This window comes from Poecile atricapillus, chromosome 11 (genome assembly GCF_030490865.1).
Source record: "Poecile atricapillus isolate bPoeAtr1 chromosome 11, bPoeAtr1.hap1, whole genome shotgun sequence".
NCBI classification, from domain to species: domain Eukaryota; kingdom Metazoa; phylum Chordata; class Aves; order Passeriformes; family Paridae; genus Poecile; species Poecile atricapillus.
This window is the reverse complement of record NC_081259.1, coordinates 13,011,671-13,028,651: the sequence shown is the minus strand read 5'-3', so window position 1 is coordinate 13,028,651 and position 16,981 is coordinate 13,011,671. Positions and strand designations below refer to the sequence as shown.

Genomic DNA, 16,981 nt, shown 5'->3' with positions numbered 1-16,981 from the left:
CATGCAGCTGATCTGGCTTCCTAAGCAGTCACCTCTAGCAGAGAAGAATTATGAAATATAAGGTTGCTTTTTTCAACACCTGAATTGCTGTTAAACTGAGCAAATGTACTTGTGATATGAGCTGAGCACTAGAGTATCATAACCAATTGGATGGTGATCCTTACTGCTCTGAGAAATGGAGTTGGCACAAGGTTTTTGTTGTTATATGCAGGTATTAAATGTCTTTCCCTGTAGCCTGATGACTTCCGGTGTCCAGAAATCTGGGTGGTGTAATGGGCATTGTGCAGACTGGTTTTTGGTGCATGACATGCACCACAGTAGTTCAAGGACTAAATATCTTAGTTGAATGCCAAATGGGTCTCTTGAATAAGTAATTGTTCCTTTTGTGGGATTGTAAACATGGTGGTTTACTTGATCAGCATATTTGAGAACTCAGGATAAGGTTCAGGCTTCAGAGCCTGAACCTTGTAATACATAAACTTGCTGGATTTGTGAATCTGTAAAGATATGTTTGTAGCTCTTGTAATCTTAGATACAATGACATTTGAAGGTAAAGAAGATGACCTAAGTTGAAGCATTCTAAACAATAAATTAATCTATTTTTATCCAATCCTTCCAAGACTAATAGATGCCCTTATTTATTTTTTCATGCTGAGAAAACTCTTCAGCTTTTATTTTTAGCATCCAATTTCTGCTTTATAAGCTGTGATCTGATAAGATCTACCCTCAGCAATTTTTCAGGAGCATTTTGGCAGCTAAGTAGAGAGTGTATTCTGTTTGCTAATGAGGTTCTGCTACTACTACAAATACATTGACAGATTGCATTGTTGCTTTCTTATATTTTATTTTAAACATGATGTAAGGTAGCAAAAAATTCAGAAAGTCAAAATACTAAAACCAGTCTTGTCTCTTGGCTCTAAATATCTGTCTGGCATACATAGTCTATTGGATACTGGTTTTGCAGTTTCACTTTTACCCTTTTTAAAAAATATTTAATTGGATGCAATATTAAAATGCATCTCATACAAATTTTGTCTTACAAAGCATAGGATTGAGTTGTAGTTGGGATCCATGCATCAGCAGTGCTATTTTTGCTGCATTTAATGACTTTAAAATGTCAGTTATTTTGTGTTCTGTGGCAGCTGGGCTGGTAACAGTCTTGCAAAAATTTGCCTTTTCCAGGTGTATAGACCCAACGGGCCAGATGGTGTTGGTGGCAGAGGACAGAGAATCCATCTTCAGCTTTGGGACACTGCAGGGCAGGAAAGGTATGGCTCAAGATGGCAATGGGAGCTTACTTTAACAGCAGTGGAAAGCTTCATATGAGTACCCATTCAATTCTAACTGTAATTTGCAACTATAGAACACAAAACCTGTAATTCTTGCTTTTTACGTTTGTTTTGTTTTTTTTTTTCATAGCCAATGCATAGAGCTAATTTTAAAGTTTGTCTTTTAAAAACTCTCTTAAGTTTCTGTAAATATGTTGTGGCCTTAATAAAAAGGTCTTAGGCAAAAGCATCTCAAAGGATCCTTTTCTACTGGCCAATCAAAAGATTAGCATTCTTGTGGTTGTTAAAGTCTTAAATTCAAGGACTGGTGTGTATAGGGCATAAATTTTTGTTCAAAGTTAGAATTCCATTATTGTTTTAATTTTTGAATCTTGATCAAGGCATGCTTTATAGTAGAAGACTGTTAAAGTTCTCACACTCAAGTCTCCTTGACACCTTAGGCCTTGATTAGGCCACAGTAATGTTAGCAATTTTTCTTACATGATCCTTGCCTCAGTAAAACAACCATGAATATTTCCTTCTGGTTCATTCAGTCTTAAGTTACCTCAGTTCTTCTAAGCAATTATGTTTTCAAAGTAACTTGTCAGATGAGCAAATTAATTTCACTTTGCTGGTCTAGGTTTCGTAGCTTGACTACAGCTTTCTTCAGAGATGCCATGGGGTTTCTTCTACTCTTTGATCTGACAAATGAGCAAAGCTTTCTGAATGTCAGGAACTGGATAAGTATGGCTTTTTTTTTCTTCCTTTCTTTGCATGGGTGGAATGGGGAGTGAGGGTTGTGTTCGTAAATACAAAGTCTCACTGAGAATTAGAACTTAAAATACTGGTTTTTATGGCTTTCTCAGTAAAAGAATGTAAATGTTGTATTCATAATTGTAATAGCTGCTAGTGATGGCTTCTAGGGCTCACCTGAAATTCAGCTTTGCCTATTGAACTTGGATCTTAACCTATGTAAGAAAAAGCTGAGACAATATCCTCTCCCTGGCTCTGCTGCTGTTCAGTAATTTAAGTGTGTGGGAAGCCTATGCAAGAGTATTTTGACTTTACCTGAAGCTTTGTCAGCAAAACTTAATGGAAGGCAAATGTTACTTGGCTGGTATATCTAGGCAAAGGAATTCCCAAACTGCATCATCCATTTGGAGAGGGAAGTAGATCCTTTCCTGGCAGCTCACTGTAGATGCTTAGTGAGTGTAACTCCTTAAGCTGCAAATACATAAATTTCTGTGCTAACTTTGCCAGGCTTCTGTTTCCCTGGCTTTTTCACTGGGTATGTGACAGTGGAAGCCCACCTGTTCTCTGGCTCCTCAGTGCAAGTGGAGAGGTGCTGTGAGCCAGAAGAGAACAAGTTTGGCTTGTGGTAGTGCTCTAGGGAGCTGTGTGTGGCAGTGACTTGTGACTGCTCTTCATGTTGGTGCTGCCAGGTCAGCTACAAATGCATGCGTACTGTGAAAACCCAGACATTGTGTTATGTGGAAACAAGAGTGACCTGGAGGACCAAAGGATGGTGAAGGAAGAAGAGGCAAAGGAACTTGCAGAAAAATATGGGTAAGTAACTTTCTTCAAATTATTGCTGTGTTCAGAGCAGAATGAGATATTTTCTGTAATGCTTTTTTCTGTATGCTGACAGGTTATTGTAAGAATAAGCATTTTGCTTAACTGGCTGGTATGATACCCTTTTTTCTGTCTGAGATTAATATTTTCTGCATTGCTTAAAAGTAAGTACTTAGTACTGCAATAATCTTGCACTGGAGATTGGCTAATCTTTGCTTGGCAGTAAACAGTGTAAATTTTCACAAACATTCTGAAAAAGAGAGAGAATTTAGCAAGAGAGGCAGGTGAATAACGGGGTCACTTCTTTGCTCTTACCTGTCCTGAGGCATCTGCACTCTCACAGGCTCCCTGGGAGTCTGAAAACTGAGTCAGACCAGTAGGAAGACAGAGTAGCCTTGCCCTTCCCCTTCCTGACAGGCATGGGCCGTGTGCCTCTGAAGGAAGTATGTGAAATCTTTGTTCCTATCAGATATTAATTTGTACTTTTATACTCCCTTAACTCTTTCATGGGGCTTATCTTTGGACTACATTTGCATTTCACTGAGACTCAGAAACACACTTCTGAAGGAAATAATCTGATGGATTTGTTGTGTTTTAATTCACATAGTGGAGCAATTTTCTAGCACATGAACCAGATTCCTTCTCAAATGAAAACTAAGTTAAATTATGTGCTCCAGCCACTTTAGTCTGGAGAGATAGGGTAGAACTCTGCTCCAAAGTAAAGCCCACAAGACTGGTATAATGTGAACACTGTCTTCTCAGCATAAGCTGCCTTGTTCTGCAGGTCTTCTGCTGTCATGATGTTTACTAGGCACAAATTAGCTTGCCTTGGCCTCAAAGAATCAATGGAGCCAAATCAGAAGCAATCTGTCCATGAGAGAAATGGGTTTAGTGCAGGTTTTCCTTCTCCTGTGAAAATACTTGTTTGAAGTCCATGTCAGACAACAGCAAGTATGTGTGGTACTTTAACCAGCTGCTTGTGAAGGAGCAAGAAGTTTTAAACAGCAGCAGATGGCATGTAATCATATCTTGAATCTTTTTGCATGTGACTTCTTAAAATAATTTATGAAGTATTTATCTTTGTGGCTGAAAATGCAACTTAATTTAGGAATGGTGAGCTAGAAGTCAAGGTTGTGGGTCACATCCAGTCTGTAGGCAGTTGCAAAGTTCTCTGCGCTGTAGAGGTGAGACTGGATGGCTGCTAGGAATCACTTTTCTCCTAAGGGCAGGCAAGATGAATCCTGCTGCAGTGAACAATCTCCTGGTAACTAAAGTGTGAGATAGTGAATATCCCCTTCTGTGGAGGGGCCTCATGCAGGTATGTGATATATTTGAAACATTGTAAGAAACCTGCACAGACACACTAAGATACTGTGGGAACAGAGTTTAAGAAAGACTTCAGGAGCACAACTTTGGGAAATCATGCTGACAAGTGCCTCAGTAAATTGTGGACTCCATTAACATTTGCCCTTCTGCCCTACCTACAGTTAGCCATTTCATTAATTTCTTTTGCATTTCAGACCACTGAGCAGTTAGTGTCTCTCTGCTATGGAGTAGCAGTGACAGTCTTAGTGTGAGTTCTATGTACATGGCAGTAATACTGTATTTTTTTTCTCCCATGAGTGACAACTGTGTGATGTCAGGTTATATTTTTTGTCTCCTGCAGAATACCATATTTTGAAACCAGTGCAGCAAATGGGAATAATGTAAGCAAAGCCATTGAAACTCTGCTTGACCTCATTATGAAGCGCATGGAACGATGTGTGGATAAATCCTGGATCCCTGAAGGGGTGGTGCGCTCCAATGGGCACAGCTCTACAGAACAACTGAATGAGGAGCAAGAAAAAGGCAGATGTGGCTGTTAGCCCAGTTACCATTAACTTTAATGTGTATGATACAGTACAGTTGCAGCTTACCTGTTTAACTTTGGGACAAATCGCTTTGTGTAGTAATTTAATGAGCTATATTAATTCTTGATACAAATTTTTATTTGCTTTCTCTCAAACAACATTTATCTTCACTTGTAAGGTATGCAGTTTATTAGTTGTGGGACAGATGTTTAATTTGGTTTAGCACTGGATGTTCCTCTAATTTTCTACTTGGGGGGAAAGGGGTGGAAAGGAATTTTCATTACCAAATTCAGAAACATGTCTCTACAGGCAGCCAGAAAGGGTTGGCTTCTGAATTGAAGGGTTTGCAGTTGCCCTTGGCAGTCTCCATTAACTACACAGAGTAGGCATTCAGATTAGATACTGTGACAGCTCTTGGTGTCTCCAAACAGCAAGATAACCAACTTGCTTCTTGGTTTTAAACAGAAACTTTTAATCATTTCACCAATGAATAACAATCTTAAGGAGCACATCCTGTGTTTTCCACAAAAGCCTGAGAGTAGTTTTTCCTTGCTCTTCTAATCCATCAGTTTTCAGTGATGAAAACCAAAGGAAGCTCTTCAGTGCATAATAAAAAGCTCCAGAGAAGCACAGGGGTGTGCACACAGAGCACTTGGGGCATGTCATGTCATTGAACATGTAAACTACAACTGTACTATATGAAATATATCCAATGCAGCCTATGAGACCTCCTGACATCATTTGAATTTCTAGAACATGCATGTAAGTTTATATGTGAACGGCATAACTGTACATCTGTTATGTTTCTTTCATATTGCTACTCATGTTTTAAAAGGAATGTAGGGCAACCTAGATGTCAGGAAAATGTTATCAGAGTTGGTGCTTTGCACTGAATTTGTTTTACCAAACACAGATTGAGAATGTTTCTTCAAATTTGGATTGTGAAATCAATGATTATTGTCTTCTGGTGAGATGCAGCTAAGAAACTAGTCCTGTAGATCAGTATTTCTATGACTTTATAATGCTCATTTTATTCTGCCAACCTTTGTGCCCTGAACATCTTGGTTATCATATAGTCATTTATAGCTTGTTCCTTTCTTTTAGATTTTATTTTAAAAAGAATAGTTACTTTTCTCCCCCACCCTCCTCCCCCCGATCACATAAATGTAATTTTTGGTTTCAGTGGATCATATTACTCTAACCATGTTTATTTATTCGTATGACCTAGGAAACAATCAGTATTTTTTGGGCTTTTGCCCAGACTGATTTATAAGATGTGCCTACCAAACTGTTTTCTACCCTGGCAGAGGTTGTATAATTGCAAGGTATTGCCAATTAAAGTCATAACATGCCAAATTGAGTCTTGTTACAGATGTGCCACAGCAGCTTGTTTACAGAACTCCAAAGCTATTGCTTCTTTAGAAATTATGTATTTATTTATTTAAATATTCTAACTACTGCAATTTCAGGCAAGTATTGATACCAGTTATGAACATGAATTACAGCATAACAAATTTTTGAAGGAAGGACCAAAAATGTTTCTAGAATAGGATCTAAGGAAAAAAATATTTGATGTAGCTTCTGGTTATATTAATTAATACAAGAATAAGTGTTAAAACTCGGTTCTTAAAATGTTTTACACAGTAATGCATTGTTCTTTAACAAACACAATGTGTAAATATTAGATTTTTATCACAGCTACACAGAATATTTTAAAAGTGCAATATAATTTGACTGCTCTGGGGCTAGGACAGAAGTAAAAGAAATTTATATGAGTATAGGGTTTTGGTTTTTTCTACTCCACTTCTAAAATGCTTGTAGACCGGAGTTACTGTAGTTTAATTCAGAGTGCCTTTTGAAGTTACCATCATGTTTCTGACCAGTAGAGTAAGAAACTCTGCTGTAAGACACAATACATTTCAGTGTACTTCAGTGTCTGAATTTCTTTTAATGTAACTCTTTGCTTTTCAGGGGGTTGCAATGGAACTTTGTCATGCATTAACTTATAATGGGAGTTTTTGTGCTTATAGCTCCATCCAGTTCCTGAAATCTTTAAAGATTATTGCAACCAGCTATCGAGCTAAGTGACTACTGAAATAGTGTAAAAATATTTCCTTTTGAATACTTATGTTTAAATTGGATATTAAATATTAAATACTGAAACTGTCATATTTGTGTCATGCCTATTATTTGTAACTACTCACAAAGAGGATCTACATAAAATTGCTTTGATGTCAGCTTTTGAAATGTGCCATAAAATTTATCTGTTAAAATTACTGTGTGACAAAACTTTTGTTCCCTTTTAAACTCTCATGAGAGATCACAGTAAATGTTTCTTGTCAGTAAATTACACTGCTCTTACTAAATTGGTACTGGTTTTAAGAAACAAAGAAACAAGAATTCTTATGTGATGTGAAACTGTTACTTCAAGAAAAGTTGTTTCCATTCAGTGTCAGATGGAGACATTGATCTGCAATTGCACAAAGTTGGAAAGCGTTTCCATTAAGATGGATTGTCCCAGGATTTCTTATTGTAATGTAAAATAGTTAAACATTCCTGATATGAACTTTGCCAGCACTGTTGAACTGAACTGTAGCATTTCCTGTTGTCTTGGTTCAGTGTCAGTCTGTGTCCTGCACTGTCCCCGTGTGTTGTGGGATTCTTTGTTCAGATGTGTCCAAGGTTTGTGCTGTGGTCGAGGTACTTCTTGGTGACCCTCTCTTGCAGTGACCAAACCAGTCAGACATGGCCTGGTGAATGCTGGGTGATGGCAGGAGGAGCTCAAACCCAGAGGAGACAATGGAGACATCAGTTCTGTGTTCATAAGATAGGCAGAATGCTGCTCATCTGAGCGTGTCACATGTTCAGAGTAAAGGGAATCAAACAATACATTTTGTCAGCTTTATTGCTTCTACAAAGGTAAGGAGCCAAATTTTTCAGAGTAACCGCTTCCATCAAGAGCAGTGTCTGTTACCAGGTAGGTTATAATGTGCTGGACGATGTTGCTGCTCTTCAGAAGTTCCTTGACAGGCAAAAGAATGAGCTGAATTAAGTTTAAAAAGGGCAAGTGTCAAGTGTCACTGGGTTTTACACCTGGGCTGCAATAACCATATGCAGTAGTGCTAGCTGAAAAAATATTTTTCAGATAAGGGGATAAGCATCCTGTTCCAAAGCAAGCTGACCAAAATGCAGAAGTGTGCTGCTGTGGCAGAGAAGGCCAAGCTGTATCCAGGGCTGCACTTGTAAAATGAAGGCAGCAGGTTGGGAAAGTTGTTCTTTCCTTATCTTCAGTAATTATGAGACTGACTGGAGTTCTGTGCCCTGTTCTGGACACCTCAGTGGAACAAAGACATTGACACATTGGAGTGAGTCCAGGAGATGCCACAAAGATCAGAGGGCTGGAGCACAAGGGGTAGGAAGAGACAGAGCAGATTTTGTTTAGCTTTAATCTAAGGGAGACCTTCCTGCTATCTTGAACTCTAATGGGTAGAGCCAGACCCAACTCAGAGGGCACAGGGAGAAACGTTCTCTAGAAAATTAAGAGTAAATAGTGGGAAAAGGTCACCATACATGTGGTCAGAAATTGGAACAGGAACTCAGGAATGTTATGGAATCTCCATCCTTGAAGACACTAAAAACTAAACTGGATGTGGCCTTGAGCCTGGTATTAATTTGTTCTGTTTTGAGCAGGGCTTTGCTCTAGATGACCTCCAGAAGTGTCTTCCACCCAACATGATCATATATCTCTGAACCTGATCCTACAAGTGCATTTGCCTGACAGTTCTTTATTCTTTCATATAACTGTATGACCAGTTCTTTTACTTCTACTAGGGAACTTGTACAAGTATGTAAATACTTGCAGATCAGAGCTTTGCTATGAGTTTAAGGTAGTAAGTTGAGATGTTTGGTGACACAATTCTTGCTGTAGTAATCTGTGTCAAAAACAAATGAGCCACTTGGATACCTTGGATTCAGCTGGATACCAAATTCTGTCTGTAAATATTAATGGAGTAGAAGTACATATTGTTTTTTTTTATAATTAAGCTGGATTCTGTCACCAGCAACCTTCACTTTATATTGCCTTCTAGTCAGGAACAATCACTTCAAATCTACAGCATAATGGCTTGTAGAGGAGATTAGTGTTCTGATGTGAGAAAAAGACTGGGGTGAAAATCTAATGGTAAATACTTGTATTATCACTGTGCATTCACATCCTATCTCTGTTGGACATATTGGTGACAGTCTGTAATTCAAAGTTGTTTAAACAGTAGAAGCCACCAAAGATTTCACAGTGCAGTGCTCTGCCAGGAAAAAGCTGTCCTGCCAGGAAAAGTTAAATAAATATTTTTCCATGGGGAAAAAAAATTGCATAGGCAGGAAACTCAAAGTGATCAAACTGAAAAATGAGAACAGCCCTGGACCTAAGCAAACTTGTTTACAATTTCATTTTGCCTCTAGCTGTAAAATTGTCTTCATAGCTTCCCTCGTAAAATTGGATTGTGTGTGTGTCTTTACCGTTTTCTCTTATCTCCCGGGTTGCCATCCTCTGTCACAGGCACAGAGCCCTGGCTCTGCCGGCAGTGTGAGAGTCATTAACATCCTGCCCAGTCCTGTGCTCCAGCCCAGCTCTCCTGCGCTAGACGTGGCTCAGGTCTGGTTTTCAGAAAGACTGGAGACAGCCTTTGTGCTGATAAGGTGACTCCCCTGTGCTACAGCAATTTTTCTTTCTTCCACTGATATTTCTTAATACCGCACCAAGCTGACTGCCTTTCTTTTGTTGCTCCAGAAACCAGAAAGCAAAAACTGCTTTAGAGATACATGCTATTCAACACGTGGATTTTTCACGAGATACTCAGGTAGTTATTTTAAATAGAGAGGTAGGAATTGTAGTGGTAAAGACTTATTTGATTAGGTGCACGTCACACTCAGAGCTGGGACAGCATCGTACAATTGAAGAATAGAGAGAAGACCTTCTTCAACTCCAAACAACTTGGAAGGTACAGGGCCTAGGATTTAGATCCTTTAACAATGAACAGGTAACTCTAGGAGAGGGAACAGAAAGAGTAATAGGTACCTATATGGTGTGCAGAACCATTGGTTTTAGACAGAACTTCAAATTTTGCTTAGATTTTGGACTTTACAGATATGAAAACAGCACAGAAAGTATTACCCAAGTTTTACAGAAATCAGCTGTAGACTTAAAAATCTACGTCTAACTTCCTTTCTTTTCCTTGTTACTCTGTCTATCCTTATCTTAGTACCGATTCGCTAACTTCTCGCCCTCGGAACACAATTTTTCCCGGATTCCCAGAATCCAGGCCCCCGTTCCGGTGAGGGCCGGCTGAGGGCGGGCGCGGCGGGGCCGGCAGGGGGCGCAGCGGCGCTCCGGGAGCCGGGCCCGCCCCGCGCCGCCGCCTCCGGTCAGCTGGGCCGCGCTTCCGCCCGCGCCGCCGCCGCCATGCGCATCGAGAAGTGCTACTTCTGCTCGGGGCCCATCTACCCGGGACATGGTGTCATGTTCGTGCGCAACGACTGCAAGGTACCGCCCGCCCGGCACCGGCACCGGCAGCGCTCTCCCCACCGTGCCCTCAGCCGCTCCCCGCGCCGGCCCGGCCTGTGCCGGCGGGCCCCAGGGGAGCTCGGTGTCGCCGGCCGCGCCTCACGCGGGGCGCTCGCAGCCGGAGCCCCTGTCCCGGCCGCGGCCGCTGCTGCCGGTCGGCACCGGGCCCTGCCGGGGTCCGCGCACCGTGCGGGCGAGCGGGAGCCCGAGATGAGCGCAGTCGGTCAGAGCACGGTGCAGAGACCACGGGGCTGCGGGTTCGATCCCTGTACGAGCCACTTGCTTGAGAGCTGGAGTCAGTAATCCTCCTTGCCCGTGGGTCCGTTCCAGCTCTAAATTCTGTTCATTCACGTCCTACTGATATTTGAATGTAAGGATCTGGAGCGATGCAGTAATTTGGCATCTGCTGTGGCCGTCGGCAAGAGTGGGGGCTGAACTATTTGTTTTCAGTGTTTAGTAAGAAATAATACACTTCGCAGAGCAATGCAGAATCCTCACCCTTTAATTTTCAGACTTTGTCTTGAGGTGGCGGCAGGTGGGTGTTGGTCTGTGGGCAGGGGGGCGCAGCGGCCCGGGGCCCGCGGGCTGCGATGTGACTCGGCCCGCTGGGGCTGTGACAGCAGCGCGGGCTCCGTGCTCCGGGCCCTGACAGGTTTGCACACAGAATGTTGTGGATGGGTTCCCAGGCTCTGCCGCGCTCCCTGTCCTTGCTGCGGGGCGCCGGAGCCCGCGGCGTGAAGCGAGCCTTGCGCAAATCGCTTCCTTCTCGGCCGCGGACGTCAGAAGTGATCCCGGCCGGGCCGCGCCGCCCGCATGAGTCACAGCGCCCGCCCCGGAGTGCTTTAAATACATCACTTGTGAAGGCATAATCTGTGAAAAGGCAAAATACAATGGCAGGTGTGTTTGCGTTGAGGTGAATAAACGTGGTAGAAGAGTGTTTAAAAAAAAAAAAAGCTGTTCGAAGATGATCGCCTTAATTAAAAGTTTCATATTTTCTGGTCATTTGTTTTAGAATTGACTATTAGATGGGGAGGAGGATATGGCTGTAGAAAAATAGGGTTTTCAAAACCTCATGAATAACATGTAATTCTGACCATTTTTAAGTGAAGAGTCTAGTATTCAGTAAAATATGTAAAAAGATAGGGAAAGAAGAAAAAGGCCAATTGAAACGTTTTTTCATATCCTTTAATAGATTCTAGTAAATTCAGTCCAGGACTTAAATAATGTGCTTAGGACTTCTGCAGAGTAATCTTTGGGGCTTAAGGCTGCATCCAAGAAAACAGACATTTTTGTGTGTGTGTTGCATTCAGTATGAAAGGTGTGAGAATTTTTGTTGTTCTCAGGATGGTACTGTATCTAAAAAGTTCTGGCAGCTGTAGAAAATTGTTTATTCATACTATAGGTTTGGTTTATGGTTATTTTTGTTGATGATAATTCTCAAAACCCAGGTGTATTTTATGTATAATCAGCTTAATTGTAAGTACTTGTGCTTAACCCTGGCAGCTGTGAAAATGACATTATAATGATAAAACAATATTAGTGCTTGAAATTATTTTTATTAATAGCTGCATTTTCTGTAAAAATATCAGCATTTGGAAGCTGAATAAAATTTCTAATGAGCAGTAGTGTTAGAGTAACCTCAGTGTTAGATATCACACTTGCAGTGGGGCATGAATAACATGATTTGACTAAGATTCTTCTTCTTTATCACCTCGTTCTTTAAGATATTTAGATTCTGCAAATCAAAATGCCACAGAAACTTCAAAAAGAAGCGAAATCCCAGAAAGATGAGATGGACTAAAGCGTTCCGTAAAGCAGCTGGCAAAGAACTGACAGTGGTAAGGAGCTGAGCTAGTTCACACTTCATATTAGCACACACAAATATCTCTTCCCATGGCACACAGGCTGAGCTAGGTGGCTTAAAGCATTGTCATTTAATGAAATGATGGGCTGGGGAGAGGAGGGATTGTGGAAGAGAATGTGAGAGTTTCTTGAGAGTGAGTTGTTCATTCAGCTTGATTAAAACCTGGATCTTCCCCCTTGGGGATGGAAGCCAGGGTATCAGGTGTCTGTGCTGGTAACACGTGGTGGCTCCCAAGTCCAAGGCATTTTTTCCCATCAGTAAATCCTCTGCTCTCTGTACGTGTACAATCGGTAGTGGTATTTCTGCACAAATAATCTGAGTTACAGTTACCTTAGGAAGTCTCTTTATGTAGACCCCTGAAGTATTTTCCTGTGAAGTCTCTTTAAAGTTTACAATGTGTAGGAAAAGTCTTTGATAGATAGGAATGTTTGAAAAACATCATGAGACCTCAAATGCAATTTCAAAACAAAGTTGCTTCAATGATAAAATATTATACATTCACATTTGGTGGGACAGTCCTTAAATAATTTAAGAATTACTGTGGCTTAATTACCTATTTTTCTACAGTAATACTTAGTAAGCATTCTGACACAGCGATTTCTTGCCTTTTGTGGATCCCTCAAAGGAAATAATGTGTTTTTATTTTTTAATGTGACTCTGAAAAGCCATGATTAATTAGTATCATCAGTAGTTGTTTTTCTTGCTTTTGAGTTGTTTCTGGTTATGTTGAATTACTTTTTTGAAAATAACTGAATTTAAAATTACTTTATGCATGTCTAAATAGATGACAATATGTTCCAATTTTGAGAGACATAATGTATTTTAAGAATAAAGCAAATTCATGAACTTAATGTTGTGTAACTCAGCTTTACCTCAATAAAAAACAACCTTTGGGCAGGGAAAAATATCAGATAAAACTGATATAAAGCTAAATGTGCTTGGCAAAAAAAAAGATAAGGAAACTGTTCCTTTATCTTGAGCTCATGGGGATGAGGGGGCATGGTTGGGGATGGCAGCTGTCCCAAATGCCAGAGTTACCGATTGAAATATTTCACAATTTCAAATTAGACTGTTTCACTATTCTTAAATTGAAAACTATTGTGTAGAACTTATTTGTCCTGCACCGAACATTTTCAAATCTACAGGTTTTCAATTTCGCCTTCCACCTGTCTAATCTGCTCTGTATTTCCTATTCCACATGGGTTTTCTCTTTTCCTTTTGTCTTGCTAAATAGAAAATAGCTGAGGGAGATGTGGTAAATAGTTTTCTTCAGACAAATCACTGTGGCTCCTGACACTTTGAGGCCAAACACTCGACTCAATTTCTTTCTCATATTTATCTCTAATTCAAGTCTAGGAACTGAGCTTCTGAAAGGGGGCAAAAAAATCCCATGAAATATTCAGTTATATGAGTGACTGCTGCAGTAAGAATGTATTGATCTAAATAAGCTTCTGCATATAGTCTGTATTTACCTTTTCTTGATACAGGATAATTCATTCGAATTTGAAAAACGTAGGAACGAACCTGTGAAGTACCAGAGAGAGTTGTGGAACAAGACTGGTGAGTCATTGTAGGAAAAAACTAAAAGCTGAATTTTTTAATTATCATGGATGTGTTTTCAAAAGACTTCTTAGAATACTGACAGCTTGTAGCGATTGTGTTTGAAATTACTGAATTCATGACCAAATTCTTAGCGTGTGGAGGAGGTTTGAGTTGTAAACAGGTGTGGAGTTTCACTTCATGTTTTTTTTCAGAAACTGGTTTGAAAATGGGGAGCAGAAATCCTTTATTTTGAATTGTCATCTTCAAAACCCTTTAGTGATGTTCCAGCTTTTTAAGAGGATACTAGTGTAAGCTTTTTACACTGATGCAGTTGTTTCTGTGGTTGTGTTCATTCCACATCAGTTTGTTTCATAGAATCAATTGCCATAAAATAGAACTGCTTATATTCATGGAAATGAATGCCACAGAAGAGAAGGTGGTAACTTGCATCTTTTTTCAGGTAGAGTCTTTTGCAGTGATAGTTAACTATGGGAATCATGTGTAGGTGCAAAAGTGGAAGCATAAATAAATTGTAAAACACAAGTAATCATTTCTGTACAGAACATTCCCTTATTCTGCTCTTTGGAGAAGGAATAGTTTCCTCCATATAGTGTAAGGGTTGCCTCTGGTATTTAGGTATTATAGGAGTACTGGTAAGAGCTGCTTTACAAAAACAGCTTGGATTTTCTGCTGCAGGGAATTAAACACATTTAAAACAACTTCTGCTTTATTTCAGTGGATGCAATGAAGAGAGTGGAGGAAATAAAGCAAAAACGCCAAGCCAGATTTATTATGAACAGGTGAGAAAGTATTTGTGTGATGGGAACCCCTTACATGTGTGTGTTAGACAGCCTTTCCAGAAATGGGATGATCAGGTTTTAAAGAATAATTTCCTTTGTATATACACAGTCATCCAAGGGATGGGGTAAGATACACCCCTGGGTGGGCTCTGTCCTGTGTTATTGTCTGTCCAAGGAAATGTAGCTTTTGGACACTCAAGGATAGTAGTTGTAATGTAGTACTTGTTTGTATAAAGAGTCTTAAATTTCAACAAAATTCTGAAAGGAGTTGATACAGTGCTGCATTTTTTGTGGTTTTATATCCAATACTTTCCTGAATTGGTTTTCAAATATTTTTTACTTTTATTTCCTCATAATCATAGTTATTTACAGCCCATACATACCGTTAGCGAGATATATCATGCACTAAAATAAAAGCACACATCTCCTCTTTGAAGGTAATTAAATCTAATTTTCCCCTTTCTCAGATTAAAGAAGAGCAAAGAGTTGCAGAAAGCAGAAGACATCAAAGAAGTCAAACAGAATATCCACCTTCTTCGTGCTCCCCATGCAGGTAAGAACTTGATTTACTGGTTTGCTGACACAGTTTTAGGATGAATGACTCATTCTACAGATCAATAATCCTGTACATTTTTCTTAAAATTAATTTGTCTGTTGAATATGGAGAACAGTTCTTGCCACTAAATGTAAGCAGTGTCTTTGTTCTGAATCAAATATACCTTTTTTATGTATCTAGTCTTGCATTCATTCTTTCTCTTCCTTATTTTGAGTGTTTCAAATTGCACTCAATACCTGGTGCTCCATGAACTGCGTGTTTATTATTCAATACATTTATCTAAGTCTTCCCTTTGAACTGGTTAGTTGAACTTAACAGACTCTACCACTGAATGATATAAAATGCAGTAGTTCAACTTTGCTGCTTGAATTTGTCAGTTGTGTAGAACTTACGTGAAAATATTGTTCCTTCACTAAAGTCACATTTTAAATAAATTATTTACTTTAAAAAATACATTTAATGAAATAGAATAATGAAGACAAATTAAAAACATTTCCATTTGCCCTTGTTTTATAAAAATTACCAGTGATTTTGCTTCTTCATTATTAAATATTAGAAGTCTGTTCTATGTTTAATTTTAAATTTTTTGTCAGGATATATTTAAACTTTGGTTTAATCTGTCATCCGCTCCCCACCTTTTTCTTTTATTTTTTTTTGAGGGGAGAAAAAAGATTGGAATTCAAAAGAATAAACTCAATTGTTTTTTTGTGTTTGGCTTTGCTTGTATTAAATGACTGATGCACAGCAGTGTGTGGTGCATCTGTTGGTCAAACACCAGCTGCCTTCTTGGTATTTTGTAATTTTGACTGGCAGAGAAGAGAATCAAATCCAAATCTTGGATTTCTCTTTTTCTTTGTTTTTCTTGTTGGTTGTCTTATCAAGAGTTAACATTCTTGCTGTCCAACACAGCATTCAGGAGGGCTTAAATCTTCATTTAAAAACTAATGTGAGAAGGCCATTGATCTGTAGTAAGTAATGAATTTTTGTAGTCCCTTGCGAGGTTCTGCCAGGTATTGGCAGCTGTATCAGTTTGTCATAGCAGATGAAAACACAGGTTTGACTGCATTTTAGGTTTTGCATAAAAACAGCATCAGCTTTTCTGCTAAAACAGAACAGTTTTAGGAGGTGATGGAGGTTAGCCGTAAATATCTTTGAGCTTGATGGATTTGCTCGTAAACGACTCGTCAAGCTAAATATTTAGGCTGTTTCATCTGGAACAGACACATATATTGCTCAGAGGAAAACAGTTATTTGGGTCTAGAGAAACATGTTGAATTTGATTTGTTTTTTTGAAGGTACACCAAAACAGCTGGAGGACAAAATGGTGCAGAAGCTACAAGAGGATGTGCCTATGGAGGAAGACTCTTAAAGTGCTTTTATTTACTATTTATATCTCTTCAGCAGTTAACAGTTCCTTACTGCCTCACCTGACATTCAGAAATACGCTTACAGTTGAAGAAAAGTACATTTTAATGAATAGTGGTCATTTACAGTTGGAATTCTTTTTTTAATGAAAAGTAATAGGATGGATACTAGTTTGGGCAGTACATAAAAATCTGCAATTTAAGAAAACCTTGTCAGCAGGATGGAGAAAGAGGCATTATTGTTTGAGTTAGCATGAGCTCCTTGGAAAGTTACACTTTTTCTGGATAATTTTTCCATGTTTTTGCAAATAATTAAGTAATAAAATGTGCTGGCCCTGAGCTTTGCTTACTTTGTCTGTTGTTCTTTCATAGTGGTAAAAGCTGATAAAAATCTATTTTAATGGTTACAATGTGGGACATGTTGTATTAATTTTCATTAGTCCAGGGTGGTCCAAACTTATTTTCATTCTTGTCCTGGGGAAAATTTTTCAATTTGAAGAATATAGTGTTTGTTTTATCTCTTCTTTAAGTCACCCACCCCAGGATTCCATTGCAGTTGACACCTGGCAGCAAAGCTGCCATTGATGCAGGACTTAGGTTTGGAA

General features: G+C 39.4%; 2 protein-coding genes across 4 annotated transcripts in view; both read left to right on the top strand.

Moving 5' to 3' along the window:
* RAB27A (RAB27A, member RAS oncogene family) overlaps nucleotides 1-6,859 on the top strand; it is a 29,143-nt gene extending 22,284 nt beyond the window's left edge. For all 3 annotated transcript variants that reach the window (XM_058847124.1, XM_058847123.1, XM_058847125.1), the window contains 4 exons: nucleotides 1,183-1,268; nucleotides 1,909-2,012; nucleotides 2,711-2,834; nucleotides 4,507-6,859. In XM_058847124.1, the coding sequence (XP_058703107.1) occupies nucleotides 1,183-1,268; nucleotides 1,909-2,012; nucleotides 2,711-2,834; nucleotides 4,507-4,705 (513 nt within the window). In that variant the 3' untranslated portion in view covers nucleotides 4,706-6,859. The remainder of the gene's footprint in view (nucleotides 1-1,182; nucleotides 1,269-1,908; nucleotides 2,013-2,710; nucleotides 2,835-4,506) is intronic.
* A 3,236-nt stretch (nucleotides 6,860-10,095) lies between these two features.
* Nucleotides 10,096-16,715, top strand: RSL24D1 (ribosomal L24 domain containing 1). The gene is made up of 6 exons (XM_058847183.1): nucleotides 10,096-10,229; nucleotides 11,975-12,088; nucleotides 13,602-13,674; nucleotides 14,393-14,456; nucleotides 14,924-15,009; nucleotides 16,308-16,715. Exons 1-6 carry the CDS (start codon nucleotides 10,149-10,151, stop codon nucleotides 16,379-16,381), a joined length of 492 nt encoding a protein of 163 aa, XP_058703166.1. The 5' UTR covers nucleotides 10,096-10,148; the 3' UTR covers nucleotides 16,382-16,715.
* The last annotated feature ends 266 nt before the right edge of the window (nucleotides 16,716-16,981 follow it).